Genomic DNA, 25520 nt, shown 5'->3' with positions numbered 1-25520 from the left:
AGGCAGAAACTATACACTACTTTAATATCTTCATTATCGATTCAAAGGCTGGCTACTGTCATTAGTTTGGTCTTCTTTACATTTAATTTTAGCCCAATTTTTTACTGTGCTATTTGAGTTTTATTACTAGTGCTTGCAAATCCTTTTCAGGATGGTGTCATCAGCATAGCGCAGAGTATTGATGTTTCTTCCTCTAATTTCAAAACCATCTTATCTTATCTTCTTCCAATCCAGCTTCCCTTAATATATATTCCTCATGTAGGAGAAATAAACAATTATAAAGTCTTTTGTCACTTCTTTGCCAACCTGGAACCCATCTGTTTCACCATGTTCTGTCCTTACTGTGGCTTCCTGACCTGTATATAATTTACTCATGAGGACAATGAGATGTTCTGGGATTTCAGTATTCCTGAGCACATTTCAAAGCTTGATGTGATCGACAAAGTCAAAGGCTTTTCTATAATCGTTGAAGCACATTCTGACTTGTTTTCGGTATTTGTTTGCTTTTTCAGTTGTCCACTGTGCATCAGCAATAATGTCTCAAGCCTGCTTGAATATCTTACTTTTCATTTTACATGTAGGGGTCTCATCTATGCTGTATGATTCTAAGAATTATTTGGCTAGCGTGAGGAATTGGGGATATTGTACGACAGTTTGCACACTCTGTTAAGTACATTTTTGTATTTGAATGTAGATTGACCTCTTCCAATCCATTGGTCACTATGTCTAGCTTTGTTAGAATGTATGTATTAATAGGTAGCAGCATTTTTTCTTTACCTCATCAGTGCATATAGCAGGTGTCTTGTATGTTTCATGCCCAGTGAGTGAGAGGCAATTGAAAAAGCAGTTTGTGAGGAAATCTAAAGTTTTCTTCAGAGACATGTGTTTAAATCGTAGCCCCATCAGTGCCAGTGTGGAGTTCTGCTTGATACTGCTCTGCACTCTTGTTTCCCCCACTTTGCAGGTCGAGCTGACGAACACCTCTAAATCCACCCTGTGTGTAACCGTGCCTTGTGATGGACTCGTGACCTGTCCAGGGGTGCTTCCTGTCTTGTGCTTGATGTTGTCAGTAAACTGATGGGTGGATATTCTGTCCTGCTGACTTTATTATACTCTCCATAGCTACAGATGCAGTTTTATGTGCTTAAAATGTATCTAAATGTAAATCTTTTTACTAAAATAATGACATATTGCTTCCTCATTCAGAAAGACTCTATTTAAGTGAAAGTTGATGGACTGACAGCAGCACAAAGGGATCTCTTAATTCTATTTCTATTTTTTTTTAGTATTGCTCCTTAAGCTGGAAGCTCTGTACAAGACAAAGAATAATGCTATTCATATTTAGGGAGACATGCATGGATGTAATAAGATTAAATTGACAAGACAGGCTTAATATCTTGACAAGCAATTAAAACAATAACATTTCATGTAAAGAAAATATGGAAAATAGCAACTAATTGACAAATCCTGCAACTGTCTCATGCTTTAAGGGTGCGTCTTTGTTTTTGAGCACCTTGTTCCGCCTCATGTGAGTTGCCATCTTCACTTTAAAACTCGACAGCTAACACACGCAAGCATTTCTTGCACTCCCAAGTCACCAAGAAAATACAACTGAGAAAAATTGTGACAGAGAAAAAGACTGGAATATTGCTTAGAGTTAAGTGGTCAGAACGAAACAATAAAACAAACGTTATAGCAAGAAGCTCGTAAAGTCAGTGTGTCGATGAGAACAATGCTTCTTTAATCAGGTAGAGCAGACTGCCAAAATAAAATTGAAACAGAATAATGAATGTGTTCTGCATTCCCAGATGAGCAGACAGCAAATTGCAAATTGGACTATAGCAATTTATTGAAGGTTTAAATCTCAAAAGAAAAAGGAATACATATAAATGCATTCTATGTAGCTCAACATAGATTTGAATATTGCAGAAAACAGATTTTTTTTATTTACATGTCCCTAAAGATATGTGTGTTAAGCAACAGGCCTGCCACATACCCAGTACTGCAGGGATAGGCTTCACCCCCACTCCCCACACAACTCTGAATTGGATTAAATGAGATTAAGAAGGTAGTGTTACTTTTGGTGACAGCACAGCACTTAATGTTGCCTATGAGTTTCAAGGAACCGAGTTCCTTGAGATTCCTGGCTTGGCATCTGTTTATGTAGAAATGGCATTTTCTCTTCATGTTCACATGGCTCTTTTCCACGTCACCCATCTCCCTCCCCATGATACTGTTTGCTGAGTTGTGGACTCTAAAACTGGTCTGATATTAATGGGTGTGCCCATGATCGACTGACGTGTTATCCAGATTTGACAACGTGTTGACTCCTGCTTGAAAAATTGATGTATATTTTAATTAGGTGTCTTTTCAAAACTCATTATGCTATTGCCAGGGTAAATCACTGTAAAATTCTTTACGCGCATATATAAAATACCAGGCAACCAGAAAGGACGGTAATTTTTAAAATAAGCTAACTAAATACAGTTAATGGCATGCCAGTGAGTTTAGGGGAGAATTTTCACTAGATTCTGCAGGCTTTTGGTTTTAGCAAAGTGGACAAGAGCTGGTGGGATAGTAGCGAGGTCTGCATTATGAGAAAATAAAAGTGCACAAAGGCTTACCTGCAAAAGCCAGTGTGTCACATCTTTCATTCCAGCACTGTTACGATATTTATATTTTATTGTATATTAATATTATGAGAACCTTGACTCTGCTTTATTGGGCCCTTGAGCAAGGCCTTTAACCTGCAATTGCTCCGTCCTGGGTATGACGTTAATCTGCATGGAGGCCCTCCAACCTGCAGGGAAAAACCTAAGGGTTGGTGGCAGAATTGGCACTCCAGCCACCATAAAAAACCTCCCACTGTTCCATTCCATCTGAACTAGTGTGGTGCTTAGGTGTCACCAGTTGCATGGCTGCACTCGGGTGCCAATCTGGGATCCTGAGTTGGCTCATCATGTGGTGGGTGCAGCAATGTGCTGTATCAGCGTGTGCTCCTAACCTCTCTATCTCTCTTTAAGAACCTAATTTGTTTTAAAAAAATATGTACATGTACATGTATAAGTGTGTTTATTTCTGTGTGAATATTACATAATGATGTCACTGTGAATGTATATGTGTTCATATCTACAGCATTATATGAAAGTACTGTACATTAAATGGAACTAATTCAATTTCTGTTTTCCATAATTCATTGATCCCTTTTCCTGGTGTCAGGCTCATCTGAGGATCTGCCAATATTATATTCTTGTTTGTGTATATATAAGAGTTTGAATTTAAGTCTACTCATAAGAATGTTAGATTGATGTTGTAATCATTATTGTCATATAAATTGCTTTGTGGTTTTAGATCATGTGAATGTTGCTTTATAAGTCTAAGAAGTTTGTGTGCTTCATATAACATTTCTGAGTGAGCTACAGTTTGATCCAGTTGACTTCCAATTTGGAACAAATGAGCACATAAGGCAGACGGTTAGTTGAGCCTGTTGCTTAGTTAGAGTAAAGTCTAAAGGTAGGGTGCTGTGGCAGATGGCTGGGGCCCTTGCCTGGCCAGAACGCTCAAACTGTAGAAGGACCTGGGGAAAGAGGACAGTTTCTTGCCCGGGCCGATAGAGAGCAGCCCCCTTGGTTTTTAGCGGGGCCACGGGTTAGGAGCATGGAGGCTCAACCCTGTTGGAATCTGTGGCCACCGCCAGGGGGTGCATGAACCTTTCCAGGGCCTTATTTAGTTACGCTTCCACCACACCCGGAAGTGTGGTCGGAAGAAGCTCGCTAAGCACCTGGAGTCGATCCAGGTGCCTTATAAAAAGGAGCCGCCTCAGTCCATGAGAGGCGAGAGTCGGGAGGAGAGGACAAAGCCTGAATAGGAGTGGAGGGAGAAGGCCTGGCGGCAGAGGGGACTGAAAGGTGTTAGTGGTGCTGCATTGTGCTTATGGCTATTGTCGACTGGTGAGAAAACTGTAAAGAAAAGTGTGGTGTGTGGCAAACTTGTCTCCTGCCTGTCTGTGTCTGGGTTAGGGTGGTGGTGCGCCCCTGAGTGGCTTACAGTGCTCATAGCTAAATAGATGGAATACCAGTGTCAAACCAGGATATGAGCCTCCTGTTGTGTCAAAAGAGAGACAGCCACATGAAAACTGCGATTCAGTTATGGCGTGTTGCTTCCAAATGTTGCTGCAGTGTGACAGATGCTACTGACTTGTAGCTCCAGATTTTTTCCAGTGCTCAAACTGTAAGGTGCTACAAAGCACAGGCGCTGGGGATTTCAAAATAAACAGCCCTTAAATTTCTTCCAGATTTGTAAAGATATGATGTTAAGCCATTTAAATAGGGCTTCAGTAGTGAATTTAATTAACATAATCCTATCTGCCGATAGTTATTGGCATCTAAACATGCCATGTATGTGTTCTCAGTAGACAACAGCAATAATATATTTCACACATTGAATGCAGATTGTAATTTACACAAAAATAATACCTATTACTTTAAGATATGTGCAGTACATAAAGTTAAAACATAAACTAGTAGAATTTTTTGTTGCTACAATCTTTCGTAATAATAATACATATTGGTTACAGTATATACGTTGTAGAATTTTTTCCTTGCTCAAAGCCTAGCCAGCTATCAGTTTCTCTGACTTTTTCTATAGAACATCAGAACAATCTAGACAAGAACAGGCCATTCAGCCCAACAACAGCAGCTTTCCAATCCTGTTGTCTTAATTCTTCTAAAGTAACATCATGTCTAGTTTTGACAGTCCTTAAAGTCCTACTGTCTACCACACATATTGGTAGGTTATTCCATGTGTCTGTGGTTTTCTGTGTGAAGAAAAACTTCAAAATGTTTGTGTGAAATTTACCCTTAAGAAGTTTCCAACTGTGTCCCTGTGTTCTTGATGAACTCTTTTTACAGTCTCGATCCACTGTACTCAATTCCCTTCATAATTTTAATAACTTCAGTTATTTTTCCTATTAATCTCCTTTTGCTTAAAGTGAAAAGTTTCTGCTCTTTTTACCTTTCCTCATAATTCTTCCCCCTGTAGCCCTGGAATCAGCCTAGTTGTTTTTCTCTGGACTTTTTCCACTGCTATGTACTCCAGATGAGGCCTCACCAGTGCATTATAAAGCCTGAGCAGAACCTCCTTGGACTTGTTCTCTACATATCATGCTATATAACCAAACATTCTGTTAGTCTTCTTAATGGATTCTGAACACTGGCAGTTGATAGTTTTGAGTCCACCACGACTCCTAAATCTTTCTCATTAGGTGTACTCTCGATTTTCAGACCTCCCATTGTGTATTCATACCTAACATTTTTACTTTAAATTTCCTTGCATCGAATTTCATCTGCCACAACTCTGCCCAGGGCTGAGTAAATCCCACAGTAATGAGTCAACAAATTCCAGATTACCTGCCAATCCACCTTTCTTGTTTTTTTCTGCAAACTTAACCAGATTGTTACTTATATTCCTATCTAAACCATTTCTATATATTAAAAATAGCAGCAGCCCTAGCACTGACCTTTGAGGGACACCACTCTTAACATCACCCAATTCTGATGAGGTTCCTTGTGCCATCACCCTCTTCTTCCTGTGTCTGAGCCAGTTCTGCACCCATCTAAAAACATCACCCTGAACTCCCACTTCTTTTAGTTTGATGCCCAACCTCTCATGTGGTACCTTATCAAATGCTTTCTGAAAGTCCAGATAAATAATATCATAAGCTCCACTTTGATCACATCCTTTTGTTGCTTCCTCATAGAATTCCAACATGTTAGTAAAACACAACCTCTCTCGTCTGAACCCATGCTGACTGTTTAGTCAAACTCCAGTTTTATTCCAGACTCCAGTTTTTCCCCTCACACAGTCACATGAAGCAAAAGCCTATTGCTGTAAAACTGGGCCAGTAAAGTTATTATGAGAGAATGTGCAAACTTTATACAGTCACCACACTGCATCTTGTATTTCAGGGTATTCAAGTTACTAGTGTGAAGCATAGAAGGAGTCTGACCCATGTAGAAGTGGGAGCACAGGCAGCACATCCCCTTAGCACTGGCTTTCCCATAGCACTGCAATAGTGTATGACCCTGCAAAGACAGGCAGACTCCGCATACATAGATGATGGTCCTGATTTGAGCAAGCCAATAAGAAAACAGGTTTAATGGAAAGGTAAAACAAATGTTATTTGTAGATCCAAGAAGATATACATAAGCATAAAGGGAGATGCAAAAAAGATTCAAAGGGTTAAACCACTGAAGATCTGAACAAGAACAAAATCAGTAGATCAAAATAAGGCATTGATAACAAAAGCAATATCCTACATAATAAGTGTTGGCATAGTAACAGGTACAGCTGGGAGGGGCCAGGGCAAAAATTTGGAAAAAGGAAGGGTTGCCATGTAAAAGGCTCGCCCTTTCCTGACAGAAGGCTTCTCACTTTGGTTGTGTACAACAGTGACTATCATGATTATCTATGGTTCTTGTTTTAGTTGTGTAATGATAAGGTGTGCTAAGGGATAAGAGTAGTAAATCACTTCTGCACATCTGGTTTGAGTGGACAAGACAATTGCTTTATTTACGAAAAAAAAAAAAACATATTTTTGATAACACATTGATTCTTGGGATTTGAGTTCTCTCATGAGCTCAATATTAGACCAGTAACACCACTGGTACTCTGTCCCCACTGATTTAAAAGATCTGTAAGATTTATTGACAGATAGAAAACTTAACTGGTTCCCTTTAACTTTACACAATTAGAATGCTTTGCAATTACTGTCTCACAACTTTTTCAATAATTTCCCATGCTACGTTTAAATTATCAGGTGCTTTCTCATTTTAGATACATTCTAGCTTATTCTTCTATACTATTACACTCAGTTTCCTTGGTGTCTCCTACTTCACAACTAATTTCTTTCCTCCACATTTTTAGGTTAATTCCATGCTCTAGGTTTTTTGTTCAATTATTAACTCTCACGTTTTTGTATTAGGGCCATGTTCACTTTCTGTGTGGTGTTTGAACTTTCTTCCAGTTTCAGCTTGGTACATCCCAAATGTTGACTTGCCCTGCATGAACGGCCGTAAATTCAACCTTGCCTTGCATCGAGCGTTGCAACAATGAAAACAGAAAGCTACAGATTTCTTATTATTTACACCCTTTCATTTTCATATGGTTAATTCCATATTCTCACATCATTTGTTCATATTGCATAGTCAGTTTTGTATTAATTGATAATTACACAAGTATAGCCAGTATGGAGTGCCACTGAACCCTCAAACCCCAGACACAGTAGTGACCAACACAGTCCTGGGTTCAAGTAAAGTATCTTTATTGATTACCAGTTTCTCCAAAGTGAACACAGCCACATACACACAATTGCAAGACAAGTAGGCTCTTTTCTCTTCTTCCGTTGTGCCCTGACTCTGACTCCACCAGGTGAGGCAGTGGTCCTCTTTTGAGCAGAACACAGGAATGCTTCCGGTACCATTGTGCATCCTACTGAAAGTATTTCCAGCTAACATGGAAACCATGGAGGTCCTCTCTCTCTAACTGCACCCACAGACCTCAACAGGGCGGCACTTATAGACTCCAACTCCCATGCACCCCTGTGGGTATCCAAGCTACGATGATTCAAGAAGACCACTGACACCTGTCATATAGGGGAAGGAACTGCTCTTGGCCTCCGGCTTCTGCTGGTCCATCCCATATATCCTTCGGATCAGGCAAGAAATTGTTCTCTTGTTCAGCCAGGATGCCCATCTGTCCACCATGGCACTTACACAAGTCCCATTCAACATCATAATCCGGTCTCAGCTGTGTGGGGTTTGAATGTTCTTCCATTGTCTCAAGTTTTTCCAGTCAGTATTCATGTATAATGTTAATCTCTAAAGCACTGATTCTTAACTTTTTCTGAGTCACGGACCACTTTAAGAATCTGATGAAAGTTAAGGACCCACTTCCCCAGGAATATTCACATCAACTTTGCATGCAATGAATATAATGTACTTTTTTTATCAAGATTTGATTGCCTTATACATATATGACATACACAAAGTATTAATAAACTTGAAAATAAACTATCTAAAAAAATTATAATTATGAAATACAATCCTCTTGTGCAAATTAAAACAAATCTACTACTACTGCGTTTTCTACTACCATTACTACTACTACTGCTGCATCTACTCTTAATTAACAATACCGGGCTATATAGTGAATATACATGTTAACTTTTATCTGACCTTCACAGACCACCTGAAACCCATCCATCACCCAAGGGGTCCACGGACCTCAGGGTAACAACCCCTGCTCTAAAGTAACCCAATATGATTGTGTGTGGATGCATGCATGGCTGCACTCTGTAATAGACTCCTGCCATTGTTGGGTATTGTTCTGCAATGCTATTGGAATAGGTTCTAACTCCTTCTGACCATCAAATAGGATCTGATAACAGGTGAACGTTCAGTTAAAAATGTTTAAGGCTTAAACATTGAAACAAAGCTGTGGTTTTCCATGGTTCACGTGTACTTTGTGGGTAACGTCTCAAGTCAAGCCTGACATATGTTGTACACGTGACCCTTAATTGATAGTCTCAGTACCTAAAGCTTATTCCACATTACTAAAGTTCACTACATGACATAAAGTTACGCCAACAGGCTTTAGCCATCTGTTACATGTAAGCCTTACAATGCATGCAGGGAGTTCTGCATTTAGACTTTTATTGATTTGCCAGTCTGCTGGAGTTTATTAAACTTGACTTTAATTGACTGAAAATTAATAAAGTAAAACCTCAATTATCTGTCAGGGGTCGGGACCGAGGCTGTGATGGATAAGAGAAAAGAAGGATAACACAACTGCTACTTTAAAAATGGTATGCTGTAGATAGGCGAATAATCATATTTATTTACGAAACAAATTCTAATATAGTATTCACAAAATTAATTAATACAATATTGTAACGACCATCGTAATAAGGAAACACAACTCAGATGTACTTAAGTTTTCTACGTTTTATTCCATAACAAATGGTGCCCTGTCTTATACGCTGTTATTTGGGTTACGGAGCACATCTCCAGAACTATAAAAGAAAGCTTTCCCTACCGATCAGTTTATCTCCTGCCACTTGCGTTCCTTTTTTCTCAATACCACAAACACTCCTGCTTATTACCTCCTGACTCTCTACTCCAAACTTCCTTCCGCCGCAACTTCGTTTTTCTCCTAAGAGGCGTGTCAGCTCCTTACAGACCAGAAGCCCTTCACCAAGTCCCATTCCTTACAGTATTCATTACACACTTTCTGATTCCCAACAGTGCATTACAAGCTGCATGCACGTCACAATATATTAACAAAACATAATATAACAGAATTTAAAAAGAAAATTACAATATAGGAGAACATTAACATTAATACATAATAACATTGCATGTCGGTGGTTTCGATTTCCAACACGTTTTTCAATTTTGGCAACATCACGCTTTATATCGTTCACTGTTGTTCTTCCAACTCCATAAATTGAAGCAGTACTTCCAGCACTTTTGCCGTTTTGTAAACTACACACTTACGTTTATCAACCATAACAATGTATAGTAGATTAATTATAACAAAAGAGAAAAGCTGTGCAACACTAATAAAACTGAAGGTACATAACTGTGATTTCAAAATGCGGCCTGACACGCGGTGTTGGGGAGGAACACTCTGCGCCAACACAAGGGAGTTGTTTCAATTGCGCTGCTCACAGCGTACCACAAGGAAATAGCAGGAAAGTAATCGGTAGGCGCTGGCGTAAGTGTTTTTTTTTTTGGCCCAAATGGTTAACAGAGGCTGATGGTTAATCGAAGATTTTACTATATCTAGTAAGGGTGACCATACTGTAACATGATATAAAAATCTGTTTGAAAGAGTATCACACATAAATCAATAATTACACCTTTGTAATTATAGCAATGACAATTTATGCCATTGCTTTAACTCTCGCATATTATTTGCACATAGCTTTTTTGTCTGTGTTTGACTCTGTATTTTTAGAAGTTTGCATAAAGCATTTACATGACTCAGAATTATGATTTGTTTAAGATTAAATTCAAGTATAGGCAAGTTAGGTGACCAGACTAAAGTCAAACCTACTGATAGGTTTCTCCCTTGAGGCACCTTTTGGAAAAGCTGATTGCGTGGTACTCCGATGACTTAGGATGACTTGGTAACTGTGGTAGGAGGCATCAGATGGCCTTTCTAACCAAGCAAGGCTTGGATCCTTGTAAGTGAATCGAGACAACTTAGTAATAAACTTAATTGCTGGTCTGTGAAATCATGCTATAGAAAATCCTGAAAGCTCTGAATCAGCTTGAAATGAAGTAGCCTTCCTTGTATTTGAAGAGATTTTATTTTTTTTTCCGTCAACTAAGGGATTTTATCAGTTATGTATAACCATTCTACTGTCATATTTTATATTTACTTGGAACCCTTTCTCTGGACCAACATACAAAATCAGTATCCATTACAATGACCTTGCTAATGATCTGTTGGTTTTAAACATACTCATCAATAGCTATCAGATTTGTAGTTGCAGGGATCAACTTTTTTTCTCCTATTTATGCAGCCTGACTAGTTCATTTAAGATTCTTCAGGGAGAGTATAGTGCTGATCGCCTTAATTGAAGGAATCTGCAGACTTTTTTTTTATCAAGTAAGTAGGCACCTAATGCATAATGCATGTTGGAATGGAGAGTTTTAACATTTACAGATTGTTAATAACTTTTAAACATTTTCCCTTGGTGTCTCTAATGCTGCCTTTATATAGAAAGTTTATATATCCAGCTCCGCCAAGCTTTAGTAATATTCATTAAATAAGCGCCTCAAGTGTTCCTCTGACACTGGTTAAGATTCCTGTACCTAAATTAAAAAGGTGGAAAATTCAGTATTTAAATTAAGAAAACTGAACAATTACCATAGACACTGGGGACCAATGACAGATCCCAGCTGCTTTACCTTTTTACATTTTTTGTGAGCGGGGGTTTGGGTTGGGGGGGAGGGGTGATATGTCTGAGAAAACAAATATTTCATTTAACCAAGAATTCAGCATGGAAAACTGGCATTTTGCACTAAACCTACTGTATGCAGTTTCATTTCTTTTAAATGTTCAGCCATACATAATTGAATAGTTTAAATAATACATAAAGTCAGCATAATAGGTAAGTCTCTAACTTTGGCATATGCCAGCAAACTTCAGATACATACTGGAGATTGGGTTTATTTTAATTTTTTCCTCCCGCTGGTTGCACATATCCTATTAGTGCTGACTGCCTTTCTTTGTATGAGGGCAACCATCAAATATGCACTATATTTTATAATAAATACTGTATGTGTGTGTATATATATAAATATATTTAAAGTGCCTTTGTGAAGCCAAGTAAATTGCATCCTTGGGTTTGGACGATCGCTAATAAAAAACTTGTATGTGGTGTCCATGTCAGCACATAAAGTCTAGTTAGTGTGGCACATGTGAGAATTTGTAGCTAAACATTGTTAAGTTTGATGATTGTATGGCACTTGACGGCGTTAAAAAAAAGGGTGATGGATCACGCAGATCACATTCGGAGTCAGGAATGAATATTGATCACATTTAACATGAGTGGAAATATTGGCTCCAGCAGACCCCCGTGACCCTGTTTTAGGATATAGCAGGTTGGATAATGGATGGATGGATGGAAATGCAAATGCAGTTTCTATCCACATACAACAATCAAGTCACCAGAAAACAGAAAATCACGAAAGGGTGGCCAGCCCTGACACTGTTACGACTTGGTCCCAAGCACTACAGATCTGAAGCTTGTAGTCCGAAAAAAACCTACTACATTCAGAAACCAATCACCCAGCTAATGAAAAAGATTAACAAAGACTCTTTATTCATAAAAATATGTATTCTTCACCAGAGAAATGCTCTGAAACACTGAGAAGCTTCAATATAATACCTAAAGAGTGGTCAAAAGACAGAGCAATAAAGTCAAAGCATCCAGAAAATTGGAAAAGGCACAATCACAGCAAAACTCTAAGTAACGAGCACATTCAAAGTGAACTTCCAGGAACTGTGGGAGACCCTTCAGATATATAGGGTGGAGGGCTGTCCCTGGTAGTGATTGACAGTTGACATCGCCTTTTGAGAGACCACCCACAAACCATACCCCAAAATAATAAAATGCATCAGCATCATCAGATGAACTTAAACAAATGATTCAAACATGAACGAAGACAACATAAAACAAAGATTGGAAACCCGGTGAGGGGAAGAGCCTTGGCTAAGTTCTGACATACACATGTGCAGCTTTAAACAGTGAGCACAGCGGCGTGTGTGAAGTCACGCAGCCATCTCCTTCATGAAACCATCACATCTTTGCCATCATGCTAAAACAATAAAGTTACATTAATATGGCGTTCCACATTCTTTTCACTTTTTGTAGTCAGTTTCTATTCTAACTACATGTTAGCAGCTGTGGATAAATGCAAGTGGACATGGGGATGTGTTTTAAGGTGTACTTTTATATATTTTTATATTTATACTGACAGTCTATGTATTAAATGAACATTAAAAGGCTGGGCCCTGTGACGACCCTGTCCTTGCCTTGTGTTTAACGACAAGTTCACCAAGAACCCCAGTTAATATCTTCTATCCGCACAGGCCTTGTCATGTAATCCTATCTACAATGTCTCTTCCAATGCATAAGACTCACTTGCACAACCATGCAAAGCATAGTTTTTACATGTGCAAAGCTGTTACCTAGTAGAACAAGGATCCAGGATTTAAACCCTACACCTGGCTGCTTTCAGTTTGCACATTGCTTTCTTCCATATTAGGCTAAGTCGTGATTTCCAGCAGGCCCTGTGTGTATGCCATATAGTATATATCATTCTTAATAGGATCAATTGATCTTGAGATTCTTAAGTAGTTATTAAAAGACCTTCTTCCAGATAAACAATGAGCTGGGATGGGTGGTATAAAATACACAAACTGACATATGAATTGGATTACTTTATTGAGATTAAACAAACACAGATTAATGTACTCAATAGGACGTCCTCATTAACTTTGTTGCAGCAGAAAGCCGTCTTCCTAGTTGACCTTGATCAAGCGTTCTCTTGCTTTTCATGCCCAGAGACTGCTGCTGTTTGGTCAAGGTCATTTGTAATTTCCTCTTGTAATGACAACATTTGGAGAATAAGATAAGAGGAACACAAAGGTTGCAGAGGTATCATTTCTGCATATCCATCCTCTGCTTCTACATTGTACGGATGATCCCAACCTTACACTTGTGTCACTGGGAAATCTTGTAAAAATAATGAGCACAAAGAACCCAATCCCACTGTGTCAGCTGTGACAGCAGCAATATGAAGCTGAACATGTAAGCCAGCGTGGGGCCGCCCTGAGGGCTTTGCATTAAATTATCTGCCTTAGTGTCTCGGCGTGCAGGGCTCGAGCATCAGTTCACAGAGCCTGACAGCTAAGGTTTCAAAGTTATTCAAAAGTGAGCCTGCTCTGCTCTAGAACAAAAGTAAGATACCATTTTAGTCATTAAAATTAGGTCTTGATGCCCCATCTTTAACAGTTGATTCCATTGTGACCAGTAAACAGCTTAGGTACTTAATAGAAATTTTAGAATTTAATTCAAATTTTGGATTTGCTCAAACTGTACTGTACTGTATTGCTTGAAGTGTATTTTTCCTTTCCGTGCACATTTAAATCACAGGAGTAATGTTTTTACATATGTAGCCCGATGTATAAGGCGAAGTCAGGCACGGGTAAGACGCGTGTCAAAGAAATCTCACAGTCCAAGAGTTTGTTTTAAAATATTTAGTGAAAGTTAAAAGCAAATAATCCACACAAGAATAAAAAGAAAAATAGTTACACACATAGAATAAAGGCAAAAAAAAAGGAAAAAATGTATCTTCTATAAACTTTGCTTTTCTTAAGAAGCTTTGGTTATTTCTATGCTTAAAGGTTATTTATTTCTTCTTCTGTATGCCTTAAACATACGGTTCAACACTTAATCTTTTATTTTCCGAGTTACTTCACACTCAAAAGACCCGTAGGCCGTTGGCACATAGACATGCGCCCAGGCACGGTAACGTGCGCAAGCACGAACGCGAGCACAAACAAGAACATGGTTAAAAAACCATATGCCTCTGTACCTTACACAAGGCGAGGCTAAACACTAACCGGAGAACATTGTTTACTCAAAACTGTTAAAAAATGACAGGAAAGTACCAACTCAATTCTATTCACAGGGGTTATAGGAACCTCCCATATTTTATGCATTATCATCTAGTAAATATTCATACATTTTATAGAACTAGGAAAATGGCTTTTACAACATATTTACAATGAATTCTTCAATTCAGAAGATCATACCAATTTCTCCATCAGCAAACCCATTTAATCCAGTTTAGGGACTTGTGGAGCTAGAGCTTGTGTTGGCAGCAGTGGGTGCAAGACAACTACCAGTCGATCTCAGAGCTTTCTCTCGCAAACGTACACACAAGGATCGACTTTAGGATTACCAATTAAATAAACACACATATCTTTGGAAATGTGAGAGGGAAATCAGGTAACCCACAGAAAACAGCAGCCAAGAGCCCAATTTGAACCCAGGACAGTGAATCTGCGCGACAGCAACACTAACCACTATACCACCAACCAACTAATATGAATAAGCTATCTGTATAGAGCTGCATGTCCCTGCCTGCCTGGCTGACTGGCTGGCCAACTGTCAAGAAATGTGTGATTATTTGCAAATAATCTGCTGTAAACAAAAATAGTAGTTTTCACTGATGGATCGATTTTGAGGCCCAAAAACTCATAAAAATCCAACCTCATCAATAAGTTATTTTAAGTGTGAGAAAACTGCAATGATGTTTCCCATTTTAAATAGAAAGGTAGCACTTTACTTGTCCCCATTAAGAAATATGGCTTTTTACAGAAACGCAATAAATATATACATTTTATATTATAACAAACAACCCACCTCTTAAATACAAAATGACTAAAAAGAAGGAAAAGTAACATGAAAGCAGTCCCAGTCCCACTATAAAATTGTATTGCCATTGGTATAAAAGAGCCCCAGTAGCGTTTCATGGCACAGTTCTGCTGAATGATTTATTGGCTCTGCCAGAGAGAGGATGGGCAGCATTGTTCAGCAGTGTTCATTGTATTGTATTTCTAAAGTGTTAATGATAGATTGGCCATCTAGTTCTGTCAAGAGGATTACTAGTGTTCTGTTTTGTGTATGATGTTTACCCCATTTTTGACACCCATTGCACAACCAACCCTACCCAGAATGGAGTCTCTCTCTCTGAACTTCTCTTCCCAAGATTTCTTCCATTTTTTCCCTGCAAGAGTTTTTAATTGGGGAGTTTTTTCTTGTCTTCTTGGGAGTCAAGGCTGGGGGGCTGTCAAAAAATATGGCCTGTTAAAGCTCATTGAGGCATTCCTTGTGTGACGTTGGGCCACAAGAGAAATAAATAGAGGTTGTTGTTGTTGTTCATATTGGGCATTTGTTTTATCTTCATTCTCTCCTCCACCACTACTGGCAGCAGGTGTATAGAGCATGTCCCATATGTAAGGCTGCCTTGTGAATTCAGTGGTCCTCACTTGAAGTGATGTTAATATATTTAATAAACAAATGGGAACGTGCATTGTAGTTTAAGTGCCATTTTTATTCTCTTCTTAATCTTGATCTTATTTTATTTGGGTCTGGCACAATCTCAATAAAACCAGAACGTTTTCATGAATACAATATTTACATGGGTAGTGGCATAATCACAATTCTTACATAACTAAGGGGCTTCACCTCCTGCTCGCTTTGCTCGCCAACCCCTTTCCAACCCCCCTCCCCACTAGCGCTACACGCCGTTGTGAAGAAGATGGCTGAATGCACCCCAAGGAGACACAGCCGCTCCTTCCAAAACCCCTCTTATATGGTGATACAGTGGGAAACAAGTACAGTTTTTGTATTATCTCCTCTTTGCTCGATCAGCTGCTGGCATGATGCTGCTGCCATGCTACGTGATCTGCACTTCACTCACCTACCCCTCCCCCCGAGGGGGGCTGACCGCACCCCAAAGGAGATGCGGCCACTCCTCTGAAACCCTTCTTAAATGGTAATACGATGGGAAACAAATAACAGTTATTTTTATTCCTCCTCTTTGCTCGATCAGCTGCTGACTTGCTGCTGCTGCCGCGTGATCTGCATTTCTTCTCTCTTCTCCCCCAGACATCCTCAAACACTGTTCTATCTCTTTTCGCTGTTCCATTATTTTACTGTGTAATATTTTCCATTTGTTTGCGCTAATGCGATCTTTACTCTCCTTTTTTGAGACTTTCAAATTTTCCTACTTCCATTATCTCTAACCTGCTTTGCATGTGTATCATGGGACTTGCTTCGTGACTTGCTCGTCTCGCAGGACGTGAAAGTGTCTCTCTGTCTCTCTTCAAAAGATTACATCTTGTCACAAGTTTTTTTTTTATAATAGAGATATCTCTGCATGTAGTGTTGAGCATTTGATGCACTATTTTGCGTGGACTGTAGAGCAGTGACCATTTTTCATTGCATAACAGCCTGCAGTGTTGCTAATACATGTGATCATTTGTGAACTGTGGATAACTGCAGACTTCGCTAGTAACTAATGTACTGAATGGCATGCAGGGACTGGCATCCCTGTCAGGATGGACTCCATTCCCTTACCTGGCCAGAAGGCCAAGGTGGCAAGTGGACATGAAGAGTGACAAGGTGTTCCCCACCTTAGCCTGGAGATTGTCAGAAGATGCCAGTGGGGTAATGGGTATGCTGGCGTCCCGCCAGGGTTTAACCGAGGAACAATACCAGACTGAGGGGCTAGTGTGATGGAAGGACAGGGGGAGACAACCTTTCAGGACTACATGCTCCCCCGACACTCTCCCAACACTTTAGGCAGCAGCATACCTGGGTAATGCTACCTATATAGATTCTGGCAAGGCATGCTGGGAACTGTAGTCACATGGAGTAGCCTTGGTATTTAAAATCCTCCAAGGCATTGATAAAGTAGATCCAGCAACATTCTTGCAGCTTAAGTGTAAATCATGTACTTGAGGGTGTAAGTGGAAATTAAGGGAAAATACATTTAATACTGCAACCAGGAAGCACATCTTTACACAAAGAGTTATGGGAGTCTGGAACAAACTACAGAAAGGTATAGTGAAAGCAGAAACCTTGACATCCTTTAAGAAGAATCTGGATGAGATATTGGGCCAGTATAGCTATTAGCTAAACAAACAGGCTCGATGGACTGAATGGTCTCCTATTTTGGGTTCCGGGGAAGCTACCAGGGGGCACTGCAGGGAAGTATAATCTCTACTTTCTCAGATTTACGTCTGACCTGGAAGTACTTCCAATGGGCAGTGCCCTAGCACACAAAAGTAATCAAAAGTCTCTGATAAAAGTAGTGACTCTGCCTCATCCAGGAGAGCTGGAGGTGGGTGGAAGAGGACACAGCTCATCTGGGAGGAGAAGAGGAAAAGACAATAAGAGAGTTATTTGTATTGTGCTTGTGCCAATATGATAAAGAAGCCTTTGTAAAGGTAATTATTAGTAACAAAACACTTTATTTAAAATCAGGACACGTGTCTGTGAGCTTGTGTCTGGGGTTTGGGTGGTGCAATGGCCCCTACAGGTCACAACAATTTTTGGGCCATTATGCTTAATTAATCAACAGGTATTTTTTGTTATGAAAGACATTTGTTATTTTTCAAATTCTGATGAAGATTTTGCTCTGGGAATTGAAATGTAATTGAATTAGGGTGATTTGATAAGCATAAAATATGTTTGGTTTTAAAGAGTAGACCTCCTTTATGCCTCTGAGGTTTGTATTCTGCCTTGTTCCCAAGGATCTGGGCTATGTAATGACCCACAAATTGGTTTGTACAGATTCATTAAGCAAAAGGATGAATAAATGGCATTCTTCCAATATAAACAACTATTTACTGAACTCACTTTCTTCAGTTTTAGAATCTCACATGTTGACTTTTGTTATCGTTAGGTACAGGAGGCCTGGGGTGAATACAGATGAGTGCAGAGGCGATTTGCCTGAGACTGCATCGTGATATCATGTAGTGGTGAAGTTAGTGTAATGATAACTGGTTTCCATTAGGTTAGATAAATCTTTTCATGAAGTGAAAGATGGAAAAAATGTTGTACCCTGCTGAAAAGAAATGGTGCCTTGCTCACCTGCCAATCCCATCTGTTCTTATTCTTTACATGTTTGCCTTTTTTTGGTTCTTTTTCACCATCAACTTTTTTGTCAAGTCTTTTTAAAGTCTGTGTTCTTGCTTTCTTGCATGTCAACCTTTTTCCTGTCTTTGTCAGGACCACATGGAATGAGCAACCCATGGTGCAAGTTAATGAAGCACCCTGCAAGTAAATGTCCTACAAGAAGTAAAGAAAAAAAGGGTGTTGGTAATAATAAAAAGAGAGCACTTTCATTGAAATACAAGCATCCATTTTTAGACAGCTATCTACAATTTTGACATTTTTTTCTGTGCTTTGTATTAATCAAATTCTAAGCCTGACAGCATATTCACAGTTGACATCCAGGAGTTAGTGGGCTTGTACATGCTACTTTTATGCATCTTCTTCTTGATATTGGCAGGGACCATAGGTGTTGTCTTTGAAGATAATTATGGTAACTACCCTCCAATCCTGAAGTGGCAGGACAAAGCCCCTGTAATTCCCAAGTAATATTAGGGAGAAGTCACAATAGCACCAATAAGTTGAAAAATCTCTCAAGGCTAAGCTTTTTGGTTGACTATTTAAATACATTTTTTAATTGATTCAATTTAGATATGACTGTGTATTGATGTCTGATCTGAATCTACAAAATTAATAAAAAATAATTAATCATACAGATGCAACCTACCAGACAACCATGAATACCAGGTACATGCTGATTGCTGGCATGCTGAATTCAAACAATTGACATTCATCAGCTTATTATGGCAAGTGCTTAAAGATGCTTTGAGGAACCATTGAACCCTACATAGGGCCAGGTTTGACACATTGAATCCACAGCTTTGTAGTGCAGCTCTTGTAGTCTGTGCAGAGTCATTGAGCTGAAGAATATGGTGGATGGCCGACAGCCTTTCTTTCCTAATTTCTGTCATATACTGTCACAAATGTCAGAGCAAATCAGCATAATACCGACCAGTTATATGGACTGTTTGAGGCATGTAATCAGTACAGTGTTGTGATGCCTGGTTTCCCGTGGCCATGGGCACACTCTTCAGTTATCATGACTGGATGGCTAGGACAATGAACACAAATAAACACCATGATTGGTACAAAAAGTGCATTTTGTAGTTTATTCAAACAATCAGTGTCCAAAATAAAGTGCAGTGCAGTACAGTCTCCAGTAAATAAATAAATAAACAATCCATGTTGTGTTTTGGTGGGTGAATCGGTTAATAAATGAATAAATCTAACAAGAGTTAAAATCAAGTCTGAAATCTCAGACATATGATCAGTTCTTTCATTGTCTTCCAAATGTAGGCCTCAATGCTCCACTCTCTTCTCCCTTCCCACTTACCCCTCACGTCTTTCCCAGAGATGCCAGCAAGCGTAATCCCCATTCTGGCTCTCATCCTGGCCATCTCAGTCGGTAATCACTCGGAAGCTTAGAGATGGTCTCCATCATTCTGCCACCTGCCTTCCATCCAGCAGGACCCCTGGAACACTCAATTGCTCCTGATCCTCTGTATTGTTCAACCGGAGCAACCTGTTCCTGGAGCATCATTCCCCTCACTTTCTTGCGGGTCCACCTGACCACCTAAAGGACCACACTGTCTCACACTCCCAGTTCACTCTCTCTGCTCCAATCCGTCTCTCTTGATTTTACTCCCTTAACCCTTTATTTTATTCTTTTCTTGTTCTTTCTTAATTCTTCCCCTTTCTTACCCTACTTTGTGGGTGCAGGTGCTTTGCTTAACGACCCATGGAGTGTCAATTAGAAATAGCTGAGCCAATCGCTCCTGCACATAATTACCCATTGAACACCACGGATGCATGTCATTACTGTGGTACACGCCCACATCCACAAGCCTGAGCTGCTCTGTTTTTCTTTAAAATCCTTAACTGCCATGGACCCCTAATGCGCAGCACCACCAAACTACACCCACAACATCTAAAAAATAAGTGCACATTGTCTTGCTAGATTTGGCTCAACCTTGAGTTTCATTACTGTTCTCTGCTTCTAATGCTTTAACTGTTTCTTGGACTCTGGTTCATAGCGATATCCCAGATATAATAAACTCCTTACATTTTTCCTGGACCAAATTCATTAGCTTGTTGGATTCTTCATTTCAGCCAACATTCTGAAATGTGCACCGACCTTGCTCAGATTGATAAAAAAATGTATCAAGCTGATCCAATACTAATCACTATGGTTTCTGCTATTGCAAGCATTATTCTTTGATCCTCCATCACTATTCATTCCAGGGTGACAACACTTTCTTCTGTTGTCAGTGTTGATGGCTGGCCAGATCCTGGGTCACCTACAAAAAGCAAATGAACAATGCAACCCTTTTTTGTGTATGTGGCATATGAAGAGGAGTGGCACATGTTGACTGCACATGAAAGAATCTCCAAAAGCATTAGAAAGTCAGTGATAACACAATATTCTATTTTGCATTCAGCATCCATTTTGACTTGATTCTGAAACAAGAAATAAACATTATGAAGAACAACTGATACAAAATTGCAATTCATGTGTTTTTGTACACACTGCCTAATCTCAAAATCAGCACTGTACCTTATCTGTGCCTTCAAGTTCAGACTCAAACCTTTTTGATCAGATGTCAGAATTATTATTGACCTGCCCTGGCCAGTGGATTGCTCTGTTGCTGTATTCATTTCATGCTATCCCTGTGTATGTGTGCTGTAAAATATGAATTGGTTTTTTAAGTTGATTTGAGATGGTACTTTCTTTTAATGACAAGTATACAAGATAAAGACATGTTAGTGTACTTTATCAATTGGGATTGATAGCTGAGCCATGAAGCTATGTCAAAAAGTTAATTTTAATTCCTTTTCTTCTTTGATTCTGAGACAGGCAGCCCTGGTACAACGGCTGGGGCTTTAATCTCCCACGAGGTCAGGCACTGCTGGACAAGTGGAACTTAATCCCTGATGGCACAGATGTGCTTATCACACATGGGCCTCCTCTAGGTAGGTGAAGAATTGCAACCTTTCTGTAGTCCTCCTCACAGGTCAAATGGAAATTCAGGGGGGAGGTTTTGTTTTCACCTGTGCTGTTTTGCTGTTTGAGGAATCACCTCTGCTGTAGCAGCTGAAGTCAAGGGACACCAAATGATTTTCAGTTTGATTTAGTCAAGTGTCTAGAATGAGCTGTTTATAAAATTTGGGCATATGGAGACGCTTCAAGTGGCTGATAATGCATGCAAAGTTGATAGCTTGTTTTGGAAGAAATGTTTCATTTTGGTGTGCACTCAATCACTGTGAAAATGCATCTTTTGTCTTAATTTAAAGTGGAAAAATGAGTAGAAACAGCTATTTCTATATTTTAAAACATTTAAATATGGAGCCAAAATGTGTGGTTTTTAGTAGAAAATCACAAAACTAATGCCATACCTTATTTGGTTTTCATTTGAGTGTAACCCTTTGTCCATTTAACCTACAACCCCCTTATTTCAATTGTAAGATTATGGGGGTTCAGAGCCCATTCCAGCAGCATCAGGTGCAACTGAAGAACCCATCTTGGAAGTTATTAGGTGTCTGGACTTTTAGAGGTCTTTGATCAACTCCTTTGGAAATGTGGAGTTTCCTCAGCACACTTCTTTTTCTATTTACAAGTCAGGAACATTTCTAAAGATAATCTACTTTACTTCCCTAATATGCCATCAATATCTACACGTGATAACAGCTAGTGATGAGAACAAAATTAGTAGTAGTGATGAGCAAAGCAGCTTTTCATTCTGCAGTCTTGTTTCACATAATTGGCAACATTTGCTCCTAATATATGTTATGCATGTAATTTTACAATTGCTGGCCTCCAATGTGCCTCCTGCTGCCCCACCTTGACAAGACGCCTTCCATGCAACTCCACACAATCTCATCTGCTTCACACTCTGACTGCTAGCACCCCAGCTACGCATCACACTGGTCACATGGGGTTTGAGCTAACACCATCATCAGTCATGTTCGCCAATTCTATTAAATCGTTTCAAGTGAGGCTTTTTTCCGACAACTCACAGACTGTTGCAAGTACTACATTAGGGGTGGGTCTAGGGGGTAGGATAACTGTCAATCAAAGTCCACATCAGATAATCATGTTGTTGCTAGTTCATGTCAATCAGATGTCCATATGACTTGTTACCAGTGGTCTGAAATGGTCTGTCTGCCCTGCCTGCTCTACTCCAGTCTGATGCATTACCCTTATCCACACCCACGCCAATGGATTTGGGTAGCTTGCAGGTAAGTGCTGTTTAGCCACAGCCCCTTTTTAATGCTCTGCCCCGAAGAAATATTCCAATACTTTTGGACATCTAGAAAAAGATTGCAGAGGAGATGAACAAATATTTAGTAATGTTGCAAATTTCTGTTTGTGAAAACAATTTATTTTGCAAAAAACTTTTTGCAAGGCCTTATCTGAGAATTCAGTTTTATGTGAATCATTTTGCTCATTGCTAATTAGTAGTATTTCTAGACTTTATCAACTATTTTCACTGTACTCACTGATAGGCAGTTTTATACAATACTGGGAAAAAGATGTCTCTATTAATATCTCAAGCTAGGGGTGGAATTTGATTATTCACAGCATTCAGTCTTCATAAATATCTGCAAAACATGTTATCATTGATCTTAAAATTACACATCAGACACACTTAAAATTATGTAAAATGTAAGCCAAGGATTGGGCGGTGCCATGTAGCTGCTGCCTCGTTAGGCCATATGTTTGTTGACTCTCCTAAATTAAGACCTTTTTGGATGAAGATCTGTTAGATAGTGTAGGATGTTTGATCATTGCAAATCCCTTTACAGCAGTGTTTGGAGTTATTTCAGATAGAGCTTAGACTATCTAGACTTTCCTACACTACATTGTTAACCCATCAACTAAATTTTTCACAATTGGAAGAATCACAGCGCTTCCTATGACTAGAAAAAAAATGAATCTGGCAAGAATTCATTAATGTTTTTCTGGAATAAGTCTGCTGGGCTCCTGCCAATGTCTCTGTTTAACTCCTGTGGTTTTAATCAATACGATGGGCTTTTAGTTACTAAGTAGCTGCCTGTCTTGGGTAGGGATGGGGTTTTTAGTGTGGATTGAGATAAATTAGTCGTAATTCTTTCTATTATTTACTGAGTTCATTGTACTCGTACTTTAGATTTGACTAATTTTTTTTACCTTTTTCGTATAGAAAGTGAATTTGATTAGTCAATCAGTGTCCAACCCGCAATATCCAAACATAGTGTCACGGGGGTCCACTGGAGCCAATCCCAGCCAGCACAGGGCACAAGGCAGGAACAAACCCTGGGCAGGGCACACACACTAAAGACAATTTAGGATTACCAATGCACTTAACCTGCATGTCTTTGGACTGTGGGAGGAAACCCACGCAGACACAGGGAGAACATGCAAACTCCACGCAGGTAGTACCCAGGAAGTGAACCCAGGTCTCCTTACTGCGAGGCAGCAGCGCTACCACTGCCCCACCGTGCCATCCGAATTTGATTATTGTCTTTGAATTTCTCCATTGTAATGCATGCTTCTGGAAATAAATGCAATTTTATTGAAAACTAGCTGAAATACCCAGTGTTGCCCAGGAGAAAAATAAAGTATTTTTTTTTAATTGTTTGAGAAAAAAATAAAAATAAATTAACAAACAATGAAGACTCACTAATGTGCTTGTCTTGCGGTTTTGTATGTATGTTATCATCCAGTTGACGCTCAGTTCCAGCCAACTCTATTTAATTTGAAAAGCAACAGGGGCGCAATGGCGGTCAAACATAAAGAATGCTTGCAGTCACCTCCAATTCGCCCTCTGGTGGTCGTTCCGAGTGTCAACTGTATGATAACATGAACACAAGACACAAGGTCACCCCCCACCCTACCCAGAAGGGGTTGAGTTACAGCTGATTTTACCCAACAGTATTTTTAGTCGACCAATGAGAAACATGTGTACCAAGTTTAATGAAAATCGCTCCAGCCATTCGGAAGTGATGCTGAAACATACATACATACACACATTGACTTTTATATATATATATAGATAAGAAGAAACCCTGGATAGAACATCAGTCCATTATCGAAGATTTACACACCCAGTTCAGAGCTGATATTAATGCTGATCTGCACAAATTTGGGGAGCGGGATACAAACAGAATGCTTGGAGAATGAAACTCAACAGGGCAAGTACGTACAAACTTAACATCTACTGCAACAGAATTTAAAATCTGGGAGCTGGAAGGCAGTTGCTCTTTCTGCTGAGTCAGGATAATATTCTGTTCTATTCTGTTCTATGCTAATACACTAACTACAAACCCTGTTTCCAAAAAAGATGGGACACTTTCTAAAAATGCAATTTGGTAATTCACTTGAACCTTTATTTAACAGCCAAAATGACAAAGAAAAGATTTGCATTGCTTGCATCAACAAACTTCATTCTATTATTAATAAATTTAGAAATTAATGCCTGCAATACACTGAGACAAGTTTACAACTGGGTCACATCCCCTTTTCTTTTAATTGCACTTCTTAATCGTTTGGGAAACTAATTGTTGCGGTTTTTCAAGTGGAATTTTTGCCCATTCTTGCTGTATTTAAGACTTGAGCTGCTCAACAGTCTGTGGTCGCCATTCTCTGATTCTCCTCTTCATGGTGTCCCAGACATTTTCTATAGGAGACAGATCTAGACTGCAGGCAGGCCAGTCAAGCATGCGGACTCTAAGTCTACAAAGCCACACTTTTGTAATTTGCGCAGAATAAGGCCTGACATTGTCCTGCTGAAATATATATGGAGTTCCTGGGAAATATTAAACATGGAAAAAGTCCTTTTTCGTTGGTTTTCCATGAAACTCAGTAGTACATCTTTGTCAAACAGTTGAAGGACTATTAATCGTAGCTGCCACGGCAAAGCAGATGCTAAATGATCTTACTAGTGCTGTAGAGTCACAGGGTCTTGACCCCACCAGTGTGCAGCAACAGCACATACATGATCCATGCAATTCAGCCTCGGACCTATAATTCAGTGCTTATAGCACATCCTTATAATGAGGTAAGGAAGGCCACATATGGCATTGTAAGTGAGGCCACTTTCTACTCAAATGAATTCTTGGCTGTTCATAATATGGTGAAGAATGACCTTCTAGTGATCTTCTTAGTACACTAACATGACTATAAAGACTCTCCTTTCCAACACTGTTGCCCTAACCACTCTTTAGCATATGTTGATATTAGTTACTATCTGCCATGTTTGAGTCCTGCTGCTTTTTTCAA

The 25520-nt window shown here is 39.4% G+C and overlaps 1 protein-coding gene across 1 annotated transcript in view; it reads left to right on the top strand.

Annotated features, from left to right (window-relative positions):
- The window catches only part of LOC120534599 (EF-hand calcium-binding domain-containing protein 6-like), a 234833-nt gene that overhangs the window by 202064 nt on the left and 7249 nt on the right, over positions 1 to 25520 (top strand). Inside the window, exon 16 of the mRNA XM_039762188.1 lies at positions 21117 to 21232. Coding sequence (XP_039618122.1) covers positions 21117 to 21232 — 116 coding nt within the window. The remainder of the gene's footprint in view (positions 1 to 21116; positions 21233 to 25520) is intronic.

The sequence above is a fragment of the Polypterus senegalus genome, chromosome 8 (assembly GCF_016835505.1).
Source record: "Polypterus senegalus isolate Bchr_013 chromosome 8, ASM1683550v1, whole genome shotgun sequence".
NCBI lineage: Eukaryota > Metazoa > Chordata > Cladistia > Polypteriformes > Polypteridae > Polypterus > Polypterus senegalus.
The sequence above is the reverse complement of the archived record's forward strand: the minus strand, read 5'-3'. Positions and strand labels throughout refer to the sequence as shown.